Source organism: Mustela nivalis, assembly GCF_964662115.1.
Source record: "Mustela nivalis genome assembly, chromosome: 4".
Taxonomy (NCBI): Eukaryota; Metazoa; Chordata; class Mammalia; order Carnivora; family Mustelidae; genus Mustela; species Mustela nivalis.
Window position 1 is genome coordinate 102,331,485 of NC_139023.1, and position 15,268 is coordinate 102,346,752.

The 15,268-nt window shown below is 35.6% G+C and overlaps 1 protein-coding gene across 1 annotated transcript in view; it reads left to right on the plus strand.

Moving 5' to 3' along the window:
- Nucleotides 1-15,268, plus strand: part of LOC309863936 (uncharacterized protein) — a gene marked incomplete at its 5' end in the record, with an annotated part of 59,686 nt that overhangs the window by 15,008 nt on the left and 29,410 nt on the right. Inside the window, 2 exons of the mRNA XM_082729194.1 lie at nt 1,655-1,697; nt 2,315-2,394. Of these exons, the coding sequence (XP_082585320.1) occupies nt 1,655-1,697; nt 2,315-2,394 (123 nt within the window). The remainder of the gene's footprint in view (nt 1-1,654; nt 1,698-2,314; nt 2,395-15,268) is intronic.

Genomic DNA, 15,268 nt, shown 5'->3' on the forward strand with positions numbered 1-15,268 from the left:
TATAGGATTCTATCCATGAATACTTTTATACATTTACCAAGCCAGTTAGCACTTCACAGATGAAATGACTAAATTTCTGGTTCATCTGCCGGTTGTAAATTAAAAATTTGAAAGGACAGTGGTAGAACTCCTTTTTCTTTTCTGTGAAAAGATGGAAGAGAATAGGCCCATTAAATGCCATAATTACCTATAGAAAAATAATTATTTGTTAGCATTTATTATATCCCATGTGAATATATTCATTAAGAAGAAATATTGGGAATTTTCTAATGAAGTTAGCAGAATCTGGCTGTCTTCTGGCATATCATATAAACTAACCTGTTTTTAAAAAAATCTTTTAGTTTTTGCCAATAGGTAAAATTAACGTATACACCTTGTCTATCACATTTTTAAAAGGATTTCATCTCCTCACCCCACTATGGGCCAGACTGTGAACATGATGGTATGAGACAGTGTTGAAGCCAACACTTTAGAGGAGGCAGGGGAACAAATTAAAACAAGCTTGGATCCCCAACTGACCTCCTGGATTGGAGCTACCTCCATACTCTGGATCACATATGAGAAATAAATAAACTCTGTTTTATCTAAAGCATGGTATTTTGGTGGCTCTTTATTATATCAGTTTAGCATATACCCTAATTATATTTACATCCATCAAATACAATGGATTATTATTTCCAAATAAGCGATGGTGTATGTCGTGTGTGTGTGTGTGTGCTTGTGTGTGTGTGTGTGTGTGTGTGTATACCAGATTAGATGACCAAAAACTCAACAAAACCCAATTTTTCCTTTTTTCTTTTAATATGGAGGGATCAGCCTCCAGGGTAATGGCTGTCAGACTTTAGAATGCATAAAAATTTCCTGGGAAGTTTATTTAAAAAGATAATTTCTGATATTACTCCCAGAGATTCTCATCTACTCACGCTGGAGTGTGGTCTAGGAGTCTACATTTTTAAACAAGCATTACAGATAACTATATACAAGTGGTCTGAGAAACTTTATGTATGGATTTGTTGACACCTTCCATAGAGAATTACATGTACTTTATGAATAATATGGATATGTAACAGAATAACAAAGGATGTTTCTAATTTTTTAGCAGAAATATTTTGAATTTGATTAATCAGTTTATAAGTAATAATTTTATAAAGTTACTTTTTAAAAAATCAGTTTGAATTTAATTCTGAGATATGCACAAAACTTGAAATATTTAATCCTGTATGTTCTACACATGATTGAAACATGTTCAAATTATAAATATATAATGAAAAATTGAATAATGGGAAGTGACTGAGAATCTGAAATTTATACCTAAAAGATACAAAACAAGAACTAGAATTTTTGCTGCAATATTCAGTTCTGTATGTAGTAAATAAAGGTTCTAAATTTTTTTTTTAAAGATTTTATTTATTTATTTGACAGAGAGAGATCACAAGTAGGCAGACAGGCAGGCAGAGAGAGAGAGAGAGGAGGAAGCAGGCTCCCTGCTGAGCAGAGAGCCTGATGCGGGACTCGATCCTAGGACCCTGAGATCATGACCTGAGCCGAAGGCAGCGGCTTAACCCACTGAGCCACCCAGGCGCCCTAAAGGTTCTAAATTTTAAGCAAATGTAAATTTAAGTTTGGAATGACAAACTTAGTATTTGTTTCTTAGGTGTTTCCATAACTTTCTGAAACAACAAGTAGTAAGAAAACAGGTAAGAAAAAGGAAAAGAAATACTCAAGTTAACCGCCTGTCGCTTCAAATCCTCAAGTCTAAAAAAATTTTTTTTAGGTTTTATTTATTTGTCTAACAGAGAGAGAGAGATCACTAGTAGGCAGAGAAGCAGGCAGGGGAGGGGGGAGCAGGCTTCCTGCTGAGCAGAGAGCCCAGTGCAGGGATTGATCCCAGGACCCTGAGGTCATGACCTGAGCTGAAGGCAAAAGCTTAACCCACTGAGCCACCCAGGCTCTAAAAAAGATTTAAGAGAAAATTTTATCTGATAATGCCTTTGAGGAAAACAAAAGCCAATCTGGGGAAAATTTTAAAAATAAAAATTAAAAAAGCAAGCCCCCAAACTACACTTTTAAACTCTTTCCCTCATTTAAAAAAAAATTATGTGTCTTCTACCTCTAATATGTATTTGCTGTGAAGAAAAAAAGGTCTATTTTTCAGCTGAGAACCTATTCCACTTCCTCAGAATGCAAGGAAAACATAAAAAGAGGAAAATTATGACCTAATGCAAATTTTTCTTTAAGGTAGCTGTGTTCACTTCCCGGTGGGAAGCAGCTGACACAGGGAGGCCTGTGCAGCAGTAGAGTGTTTCTCTTCCAGGCAAGTGGTTCTAAATGCTTCTCTCACTCAAAGGAGGAAACAAGTGGGACTTCACATCTACGCAACTTAAAAGGAAAGAGGTGAAACTTTTACACATTGATTTTTTTTTTGTGTGTGTGGTTTTTTTTGAATGGTTAAGTAGTTTCCCTGCAATGGACTTTTAAAAATGCTCTCTTTGGGTGTTTTCATTCCACTGGAAAGAATGCCCTTTACACTCTGATGTTAACATTATTAGTGAAATGTTTATACATTTCATATATTATATCATTTATACATATATTAGAAATGTTTATACATTTCTTTCAAAGAAAGTCAAGAATTACTTTGAATAAACAGATTTCTAGAACCTGAAGTCTTATTTGGTATAAATATAAATTTAAAAAGGAGCTACCAATCAATAGTATCAAATTTCTTGACAACCTGTTATGTGGACTTGGGTAAATTAACATTATCTACTTTGCAATTATTATACTATTATCTACTTTGTAATTATCTACTTTGCAACCACAAAGCAAAAATCGAAAGTCGAGTATTTACACAAAGATACTCTCAGTATCATACTACAATGAGGACTAGTTGTGTAACATAATGTCAGTAATTTATTATGTGTCTGATGGAAGATATTTAGGAAAAATAATTTTGAGAAAAGCAAGCCAGGTTTTGCTAGTGAATTTTTGTATCATTTTTAAATAAATGCTATTGATGTAATTTTTTACTTTAAAATTAAGTAGCATAAAACAAGTGAAGGGGTTTAAGAGGTACAAACTTCTAGTTGTAAAATAAATAGTCATGGAGATAAAAAATACAGCATTGGGCTTACAGCCAACTAAAAATAAAAAGAAATAAGTAGCGTTTTTCCCCCACTCAATGTTGCCACCACATTACTATTCTCTAGTTGTGAAATATGACTTCATTATCATCAGAAAACTCTGGAAAGCTCTGATGATATAATACCTTTGGCTTCCCACTGTAGTCCTTCTGTGGCAAGATGCTAACCTTTACATATATTTTGGTTTGTTACTTACCTTTCATCCCAAAATGCTTCTGAGCTACAATATTTCCTTCAATATTCTTCTTTGCTACGATTGTCAACATTTTACTGAGGAAAAATGACCTAAAAACCTAGATCATTGAATTTTGTGGGTGACATTTTGCTTACTGATTGACTAAGAGATTTTCACATCAACAATATTGACAATATTTTGGGTAACTCATTAGACCCATTCTCAGAAGAAAACAAGAAAAGAAATACACTCCTTGAGACTATTTTTTACTCAACAAGTTTATATCTTAACATGTTAAACTGTTTCCCTTTGAGCAGAAGCAGAAGAGGGTAAGCGTGGAGACTAATTTACTGTTTGACAGCGTTTGTTATTCAAAACCAGGCTTCTGTGGCCAATTCTAAGTGGCCGAGGTTTGGGGTAACCCTTTTGTGGTTTTACAAATGATTGTCCTTAAAATTTGAGTTTCTTAAGATGAATCCACATATGCATCAGTGAAGACCACAGCTTAAGAGCAACCTTCCCATTCCCCTTTTATTTTAACCAATACATAAATGTGAGTTTAGCCACAAGAAATTGGCTGTACCCATAATATCATGGTCCTCAGGAGATCTGCCAACTATTTCAAAACATAGAGGGCATTGGTTGGTATCAGTGAGACAAATGGTATTTAACTTGGAACACTGATTTTTTAAGTGCTTTTGTTTCTACTATACCTCATGGAATCTCATTTAAATATGTTTTCCAGAAGTGTGGTTACTACCATACTGATCTCTGAAAAAAGACAGGCACTTTACTTTTTAGAGGAGAAAATATTCTCATCACATTAGGTTAAGGTCAATTTATGAACCCCAAATACTTTCCATTTCAGCATAGATTTTTTCCGTCTGTCCTGTGGACAGCTACCTTAGGTAGAAAAACATCTACAAAAACAAATATTTCATTTAAAAGGCCTGAATTTCCCTAGAGAAAGATAAATAAATTTTTTTGTTTCATAAAAATTCAAAATTATGATCACAGTATATCACAAAGGAGACATTCATTCCCAAGGTCCAAAGTGTTTTCAAAAATTGTCCCCAAACAGCTTACATGAAGGATTATAATACACAATTGGATAATCTTCTTTTCTTCCATAAATGAGTAACGTAAGGTTTCTTTATTTCCTTTTTTTAAAAAAAGATTTTATTTATTTGACAGACAGAGATCACAGAGGAGCAGGCAGAGAAGGAGGAGGAAGCAGGCTCCCTGCTGAACAGAGAGCCCGATGCAGGGCTTGATCCCAGAACCCTGGGATCATGACCTGAGCCAAAGGCAGAGGCTTTAACCCACTGAGCCACCCAGGCGCCCCTAAAGTAAGGTTTCTTATAAAAAAACACATGCCAAAGATTTTTAAAAATAAGGTCTATTTATTACTTACCACTTAGAAAGATAATTATTTATGATTCTCTTCCTAAAGTGGTTTAACAGCCCTTCTCAATCAACATAAACCTTAGAAATCAATAATAAAGTTAACAAAGTCAATATCTATATTACATAATATAACTTTTAATTTTGTTTCTTACATTCTTTTTGAAAAAAAGATATTTTGATCCATAAAATGTAAGACCTGTCAAGACTTCCAGAATTTTTATTCATGTTAGAATATTGTGTACAAAAGTCCTGAAACCTGGGAAAATACTGGCATTTAAAGTTTTTAGATTGTAGCAACTTTTAAAAACCTAGCAACTTTTTCATGATATTTTTTTTTTTTAAAGATTTTATTTATTTATTTGACAGAGAGAGATCACAAGTAGATGGAGAGGCAGGCAGAGAGAGAGAGGAGGAAACAGGCTCCCCGCTGAGCAGAGAGCCCGATGCGGGACTCGATCCCAGGACCCTGAGATCATGACCTGAGCTGAAGGCAGTGGCTTAACCCACTGAGCCACCCAGGCGCCCTCATGATATTTTTTTAAGTTGAACAGCAGGTAAACCTCTGTTAGGGACTTTTATAATTACATTAAACAACTTTTAATTTAGCAAATTCTAATTAATTCTTCTGCTTATTAGTTTACCTTTTAGGTATACAACCCTATTATTTGATAAGTATGAATTCAGAATTGATCATTCCTGAAGTAATAATCAAGAAATAAAGCCCTTAGCTCCTTTAGAGAAATCCCAGTAAAGGAACTGTAAGTCAGTGAGGGTCCCAGTTGGAAACAGAGGGCATACTCAAATATGCCCTTTGATAAGGGCCTTTGAGAAGGTTTTAATAAAGAGACATTAAAGATGTTTAGAGAAGACTTATGGAAATCACAAAGGAGAACACTATTATAACCCTGAAGCTTGAAGGGGCAAGATGAAGGAATGATTATCAGAACCCAAAAGGGGAGCAGTGTATTAAGTAAGCCACCTTTAAAAGAGCTATGACCTTGGGTAGAGGACAAAAACAATCTGAGATGACCTCACAGGGAAAGAGTCAGGGATCTGATCCCTTTGGGATAAACTTCACTGTTTTCATGGTAGCCTGGTTGCAGATGGCTACTGAGCACTTGAAGAGTGGTTATAAGTGTAAAACATGCACTAAATTTTGAAACTTTAGTATTAAAAAGAATGTAAAATGTCACATTAATAATTTTACATTAATTAAAAATAGGAAGGGTAATATTTTAGACATATTCAATGTATATATTATTAAATACTAACTTACATTATTAAATATGTATTTATTATGTAACAGTAAATAATATGATTTTTAATACTAATTTCATCTGCTTTTAATTTTTAAAATGTACTACTAGTAAATATAAAATACTTAGAAAATTATTAAAGTTAAAAATATATTTAAATAGTATCATATCATTTCATATCATATTATATCATATAACACATACATCATAGCATTTTTCTTGGAGAGCACTGGATAAACTCACCAGAAGTAAGGGGATATAGGAGTCCATTGATAGAGTTTATTAGAGGCCAACTTCCTCTAGCAGAATGTAGGATGATGGAAAATGTACATAGAGAGGCCAACAAAAATATCTGACTTAGACTGTTAATTGAGAAAATTATCATAAAAAGATTGCCTTAAGTAAGAGGATATATTTCTTGATGATTTCTATAGATGGCCTGTGGAATAATTTGTTAGCACATTTGTTTGGACATTCCACATCAATGAAGACTAACATTTTTTTAAAAAGTAGCATTGGAAGTGAACCAAGTACACAGCTGACTCCTTTAGAATTTTAACTTTTATGCATTTCCCATGTTGTTTAATCTTAAATATAAGTCAAAATTCATATTATGGAAATGTCTTAGGTCTTTAAAAGATAGCTACAGCTGGGCACCTGGGTGGGTGGAATTCGAATTTTAACTTTTATGCATTTCCCATGTTGTTTAATCTTAAATATAAATCAAAATTCATATTATGGAAACGTCTTAGGTCTTTAAAAAATAGCTACAGCTGGGCTCCTGGGTGGGTGGGTGGGTTGGGCATGGGACTCTTGATTTCAACTCAGGTCATGATCTCAGGGTCGTGAGACGAAGCCACACCTCAGGCTCTGCCCTGCCCATGGAGCCTGCTCAGAATTCTCAGTCCCTCTGCCCTTCTGCTGCACATGTGTTTTCTCGCTCTCTAGAAAAAATAGAAATAAAAATAAAAAAGTTAAAAGATAGGTACAGCAATCTTGACAAGTAGAAGATATAACAACAACAACAACAATAAAACCATAGCTTTTTAGGTTGGTGTTTTGATAAAAACATTTGATAAAAATGTAATAAAATATTTGAAAAGTTTTAGATAAAAAAGATTTGATAAAAAAATCTTGTTCAAAAACTTTTGTTTAATTTTAAGCATTTATCTATTTGTTCAGCAAATCTTACATCTGAGCACTTTTTACATTCACCCATTGAACTTACAGTCTAATATTAGAAGAAAGATATTTAGCAAGTAATCAAGCACATAAATAATATTAACTTTATAGTTTTATATATTGCGAAGGAAGAATAATAGGTTCATATATAAATAATGACTGGTATGCTTTTTACATTATTTTTTAAAATTAGAATGGCAGATGAGTTTTCTATTGCTGTGCAACAAATTACCATAAACATAGCCATTTAAACATCAATTGTTAATTATCTTACGACTCTGCAGGTCGGAAATCTGGCACAGTGTGACTCTATTCTGCTCAGGGTCTCAGAAGGCTGAAATCAAGGTGTTGACTAGGATTTGTTCCCATCCAAAGGCTCTGTGGAAAAATACACTCTCAAACTCTGTGCTGTTATTAGCAGAATTCAGTTCTTTGCAGTTTTAAGACTCTGGTCCTTGTTTCCCTGCAAGCCCTCAGCCTGGGTTAGGCTTGCCTTCCACATTCTTTGACTTCCTCCATCTTCACATCAGCATCAGCATGTGAAATCCTTCTCATGCTTTGAATCTCTGATTTCTGCTAACAGCCAGGGAAAATTGTCTATTTTTAAAAGGCTCATGTGATTAGGTCAGATCTATCCTGTTAATCTTCCCAATTTAAAGTCAACGGACTTGGGACCTTGATTTCATCCCCCAAATCCTTTCACAGCAGGAGCCAGATTCATGTTTGAGTAACTGGGAGAAGGCATGCATATACGCCAGGGCCAGGAACCTTGAGGGGCCATCTTAGAATTCTGCCAAACACACAGAAAGGAGTTTTCATTTCATTTCATTTCATTTCTTATTTCATTCATAAGACCTGGATGATGTGAAAAACAAAACAAAACAAAATACAACACAACAACAACAGCAACAACAAATAGGCATAAGAACATATGAGAGTCTGATCATGATCTCAGTGTCCTGGGACTGAACCCCCCATTGAGCTCCCTGCTTAGCAGGGAGCCTGTTTCTCTCTCTCCTTCTGCCAGCTTCTCCCCCTACTTCTGCTCTCTCTCTCTGTATTAAATAAATAAATAAAATCTTTTTTAAGAAGTTCGGTCTAATTAATACTGAAAAGATTTAAAAAAATCTTTTATACAAATTGGAGGAAATGAATGAGATTTTCTCTTGCATGAGAAATGAGTAAGCTTTGTCTAGATTGTGAAATTCATTGATATGAGAGGCTACTTTATTTGACTTTTGCCACCTAGGTAATTTCCGTGTTTCTTTTTGCACCCAATGTTTGGGACCATCTGCATTACCCTACCGAAAGACCTGATATTTGACATGCTGTTTATTTCAAATTGTCCATTACTCAAGAAATTATAAAGGGAATACAATTTCAAAAACTCTGGAAGTCTCCGGATGCATATGGACCATCAAGTTCTAGAAGTAAATAATGGCTGTCTACATATATCTATTATGTGGATGCTGATTTTAAATATTTGAGTCCACCAAAGAAGTTTATATAGTAGACAATCTTGTTACTTTTTATACTTCTCAAAATTTCTACCCTCTTCATCTTTGTCTAGGCTCCACCCTTTGTTGCCTTTCCTCATGTATCTTCTTGACCCATCTTCTGCTTCCCTTGCTGTCACACAGTCTTAATCACCATATTATGCCTTTATATAATCTTTCAAGTGATCCGACCTCTCTGGAAAAATCTCATCTATAAGTCTACTGTTAAGCCAAAGGTCTGCTCTGGACAAAAATAGGAAAAATTATCCTTCATGTGTCTTTAATCTTTCTTTTAAGTCTTCCTTGACTTCTTTTTAGCACCTCTGCTCTATCAAGTATCCATCGATCTCAGGACTTCTCTTCCAATGTTAAACCCCTACAGATTAGATTGGAAACCTCTCATGTGTATTAAAGTTAAAGCAATTGATGAGTAGTTTTATGTGTGCAGGTAGTGTCTGCATCTTAATATGGAGTGACTGGTTAATTCAAAGTTCTGATGATTTAATCTTGAACTGTTCAGAGCAATCAGGTTAGATGCCAACCATGGTCGATGTTCCTGTGAACATTGAATTCTTTGTGCAGAGTCAGACAGTAATATTACCAAAGTGGGTACCTGGCCAACGAAGGCGCACCCATAAAAATGTCAATAACCTATACGACTGATTGGTACAAAAGTTTCTGCCCAAGAACCAAACCAATTAACCTATTTCCTTCCAAAGTTTTGTCTGTAGATTGGTGGGAAATTTTTCCCAGTAAGAGTACAAAAGCAGAATGCGCTGGCCAGTCAGGAAAAACAAAGATGCCATAGGAGAAAGACCATAAAGCATAGAGAAAATAATAGAATTCCCTTTAAATGTATGGAAAGACTCTTACAAAGTTCATAGAACAATAAAATTATAAAGGTGAAAAATGTGAAAGAGGTCTTTATGGAAGATTCTTTAAAAATTTATGAAATGGGGCACCTGGTTGGCTCAGTGGGTTAAGCCGCTGCCTTCGGCTCGGGTCATGATCTCAGGGTCCTAGGATCGAGTCCTGCATTGGGCTCTCTTCTCAGCACGGAGCCTGCTTCTCTCTCTCTCTCTCTCTGCCTGCCTCTCTGTCTACTTGTGATCTCTCTCTGTCAAATAAATAAATAAATCTTTAAAATAAATTTGTGAAATGACCACCATTTACACTGACATGGGTGGAACTAGAGGGGATTATGTTAAGTGAAATAAGTCAGGCAGAGAAAGACAATTATATGGTTTCACTCATATGAGAAACATAAGGAATAGCATGGAGGACCATAGGGGAAGGGAGAGAAAACTGAAGAGGGAGAAATCAGAGAGGGACACTACCTATGAGAGACTATGGACTCCAGGAAACAATCTGAGGATTTCAGAGGGGAGGCAGATGCAGGGAGGGGGTGGCTGGGTGATGGGTATTAAGGCAGGCACGTGTTGTGATGAGCACTGGGTGTTATAAGCAACTAATGAATCATTGAATGCTACATCAAAAACTAATGATGTACTATACAATGGTTAACTTAATAAAACACAATATAAATAAATAAATAAATAAATAAATAAATAAATTACTTTGTACAGAAGGGAAAAAAATGGACATCTGGTCTGATGGTATGAAGTATAATAGAAGTGACTATGTATTGAAGAGGGAGCTATTATAAGGATTAGATATTTATTTGACTGTTCCCCGTTGAGTGAGAGTAGATGTCACACATACGAGTAAATTCTTTCCTGATCTATCTGAAATAACAAGGGATTTGACGATACATGCTGTTTTTACATTTCATGGGCTAAAAGCATATTTAGAATGCATATAACACATGTTTTGGGCCAGGGCAGAGTAGGGGACAGAGGCATAGGCAATGGCCAAACTAGAAGTGACCTAGGGTGAAAAAGATAGCCCTGTTGTTAATTTATAGGAAATAAAACCCAAGGCACTTGAAGACATGAGAAAACTTGTATTAGGGTTAGAAGACTTCTTTCTTGGCCTTTTCTTTTTTAAGTATAGTTCTAAGACAGGTTAGAAACTTATTCAAAGTTTCATAATTACTTGGATACAGCTATATTATATATGCAAGTAATATTTTGGACCTTCCAAACATCATCCTGGTTCTGTCACCATTCAAGAGATCACTTCCCTTGTGTTTCAATTTAAGGTAGGCTTTTGATATTAATTTCAAAAGGACTTCATTTGCTTTAAGTCAGGTTTTCCCAGACTTGAATGTGAAGATTCTGATTTTCTAGTTCTCACAAGCTGCTAGGTTGATGATATTAGTCTGTGGGCCATGCCTTGAGTAGCAAGGAATTAGGTTACTGGGATCTCAAAATTTATCCTAAAATACCAGTGGAAATCACCAGGAAATTAATATTAGGTATAAAAGCCAAATGAATTCTCTTTTCCTAGGCTATTTATTTGTTGAGGAAATATTTATCAAGATCTTCTAGGAGGAGAAAAGATGAAATATTCTACTGTCATTTCTACTATTATAATAAAACAATTACTGCATTTACTTATAAATCACTTTTCATATGCTCAAGCAGAGTTGTTTTCAAATTTGGACATATTTATATTGAAAGAACTTTTCCAAGAATAGACTCTTTCTCTCTATCAGTATACTGTTCAAGTTTCTCAAATTTAGAAATACTTCTGGAGAACACTTTCAGTGAAATGTGCCTCCAAAATAAAATATTTCACCAATTAAACAAGTGGCAAAGCATGTTTACTTTTAGTCCACAGGGGAAACCCAGCTTGTAGCATATGGTATTTGAACTTGTTAAATGTGCACAGAATGCTTTGTGTGACCCTTATGCTAGGATTGCTGATTTGCTTCCAGAGCTGCCCCATGTGGTCTTTTGCAACATAACCCAGGTCAGGTTGACGTGCTAAATAACTAACATTGCCAAGTGCCAACCAGAGAGAGCTAGCTGAATTATTCGGTACTGTCTTTTCTCATTGCAAAGGCAACAACTGCAGCATTTATTAATTCAATATGATACTTTATAATTAACATGGGAGCTACATCAAATGTCTAATTGTATACCTGACAGCAAGAGGGTGAACTTTGCTGAGCCTGGAAACTCTCTCAACAGATTCTTAGGAGGTTCAGCTCTCCAACTACCAGTTAGTGGCTTTGAGAGTAAAAAAAAAAAAATAGTAGTCCTGCTGTTGCAATGGTGATTGCCCCAGCCTCTTCTTTCAGTTAATGAAATGTTGAAAGTTCAAGACCTGTTATTGGTGGAACTAACAAGATCCCGAAGAATACTACTTGCTAGAAAAAGCCCTTAGGATTTAAGCCTTATTCACAATCATGCCATCAGAACTGTATTTCATCTGCATTTGCTAGTTCATAATGTACCCATTCATGGATATCTGTTGATCACAAAAATGTAAGCTACTTGTGAGCAAAGATAATGCCACCTGTTTCTCCACTGTGCTGATATACAGCCCTGTTCATTATAAGTGCTCCACATTGCTTGGTGAATAATAACAGGATGCAATCTGCATTCATATCTTTTTTATTAGCATCAAATTTTCGCTGCTTATTCCAAAAAGGTTTTCTTAGTCCTCTTCTAGCTTTCCTGATAATGGCTGGATTAGGTTTTGGACTAGTCCCTCAATGCAGTTTGGATAAGTTCCATTATTTCATTATTGACTTTTCTAGAAAAACAAAAAAGTGCAGATTATCTAGAGAGTCTGAATATCTTCCTGGATAATCCAAACCCTAAGGGTTGGTTTGGGGAATAGAGTAGGAGGCTGCATTGGTTTCAGAAGGACCAAAATTTACTCTTCCCTTTCTCCTCAAGCACATATATTCCGTGGGACTCAAGAAATAATGTATCTGGATATAAGTTTGCAAAGCTTTTCCTGAAAAATCTCCCATGCCCTTATTATTATATTACTTAATATAATATCTTGTATGTGATAGAACTAGAGCACTAAAGATGCCATCAAGGAATATTGTCTATGAATATTCTAGCTATAATGGAAATTATTCTAATTATAGAACAAAGTCCTACAGTATTAAAGATGTACCTTATTCTGACCACCCCTAGACCCGATAACTTGCTATGTAAAAATGGCAGATTAAAGAGAGCCAACTAACAGCAATACCTGATGTTCACCTAGAATCACTCCATGGGAGGCATTATGCTAAGAACTTTATATGCATCAACTTATTTGATATTCATGATAACCCTAGAAGGTATATATAATTTTTGTGCTACTTTAGAGATGAGGAAATGGAGGTACAGAGAGACAGTAAGAACTTTACCCAGGGGGTACCTGGGCAACTCAGTTGGTTGAGCATCTGCCTTCAGCTCAGGTCATGATCTCAGGGTCCTGCTCAGTGGGAAGCCTGTTTCTCCCTTTCTACACCCGCCCCCCAATGTATATGCACACTCTCTCTTGTTATCTCTCCGTGTCTCAAATAAATAAATAAAATCTTAAAAAAAAAAAAAAAGAAACATATCCAAGGATACTCATCCAGTATGGACAAAGGGATTCAAACCCAGATTTACCTAATTCTAGAGCCCTCATTCTGATCCCTAGTATACGGTTTCTTTTCTAAACCAAGCTTCCCCTAAATGACAAATAGAAATAGAACTGTTCCGTGCTTTGCTTTCTCCTCCTCTGGAATTCTGCTGCTCTCCTTGGTATTGAAACTGCACTCCTTGGTAGGTGAACTTGAAATAAGTCAAGCGGAGAAAGACAACTATCATATGATCTCCCTGATATGAGGAAGTGGTGATGCAACATGGGGGCTTAAGTGGGTAGGAGAAGAATAAATAAAACAAGATGGGATTGGGAGGGAGACAAACCATAAGTGACTCTTAATCTCACAAAACAAACTGAGGGTTGTTGGGGGGAGGGGGTTTGGGAGAAGGGGGGTGGGGTTATGGACATTGCGGGGGTATGTGCTTTGGTGAGTGCTGTGGGGTGTGTGGACCTGGCGATTCACAGACCTGTACCCCTGGGGATAAAAATATATGTTTATAAAATACAAATTTCTGCTTTTTAATTAAAAAAAAAAGAAATAGAACTGTTGCCAGTTTTAAAATCACATATAAAGGTGAGAATCTAAAGTAAATGCTTTCACCAAATTGGCATAAAAGTTTTTTTAATTTTGTAAATATTGTTTTCATGTCTTGAAAAGATGGTTTTATAGCAGAATAGCCTGAGGAGTAGTGGGGATTTAACATAAATTTCACACAGTCTGTAGCAGAAGTGAGGAGGGAATTTTTATTTATTGATACCCCAAAAGATACATTTAATATGGTATACTTGGCTACAAACATGCCATATCCTATTGAGCGAGCAATTAACGTAAATCTACTCTCATAACAATAACAATGGAGATTTAAAAAGAATTAACTCCTATTCCCATCCCAACTTTAGTCTAACAGATTAACCTTTCCTTGTGCTTCATGACTTTACATGACTGAATCGTAACAGATGCAATATTTAACTCTATATACTTTACTTAGCACTGGATATTATCATTTTCTTTTCTTCCTGTACAGTCTTATGATTTGCAAAGTGTTTTATGCATTTAATGTTGATATGCATTATATAAACATTTCATTACGGAGTGTATTTCTTCCCCCTTCCTTTTCTTCTAAGTATCTGAAATGACTATCTTATTATATATAGCTCACTTTTCCTTCCTTCCTTCCTTCTCTCCTTTCCTTACCCCTCCCCTCACCTCCCCTCCCCCCTCCTCTCTTCTCTCCTCTCCTCTCCTCCATCTCCCTTACTCCTTTTCTTTTTCTGTCTTGTTAAGATAAATTGTGAAAAGTGATCAAATAAAAAGATTTTTCAACTCTTGAAAATTTGCCATTTTGCCAAAATGTACCAATTTTTGCCGAAATTAGTAATGTACGTACTATTTCTTTTCATTCATTACCAGAATTGTTCATTATAATTTTAAATGGTAGAATGCTTTTTTATTTTTATTTATTTATTTAAGATTTTATTTATTTATTTGACAGAGAGAGCTCACAAGTCGGCAGAGAGGCAGGCAGAGAGAGAGGAAGCAGGCTCCCTGCTGAGCAGAGAGCCTGATTTGGGGGGGGGGGGGGACTTGATCCCAGGACCCTGGGATCATGACCTGAGCTGAAGGCAGAGGCTTTAATCCACTGAGCCACCCAAGTGCCCCAGAATGCTTTTTTATTAGCAAAAATTCCACCTTTGGGGGAGAGTTCCTTTTAAAGCTTTTCATCTTTTGCATTTTTAGAAAAGTTAATCTTTTGATTATTAAAAAATGCTCAATATAGTTCTCTTTCTAGAGATAGACTACCAAAATCAGACTATTCTCCACCATCCATATCTTCCCAAGATATAGGAGGCATAGGCAATCTTTGTCAAATTCTCTCTCCTGTTTTTCCACTGGAACATTGCACTGCTACCTTAGTCTAGGAAAATAAATTTTCTTGGGCTTCCTATTTTTTTTTTTTTTCACCACAAGCTAAATTTGCATTTAGGGGTTCCCATTTTCTTTCTCTTGATGTTACTCAATAGATACCACAAAGTAACTGGCACTAGAGAATTCCTGTGGCTATAATTACAAGAAGAAGCTAACCTCCAAAGAACCTGGTGTTTTTATGT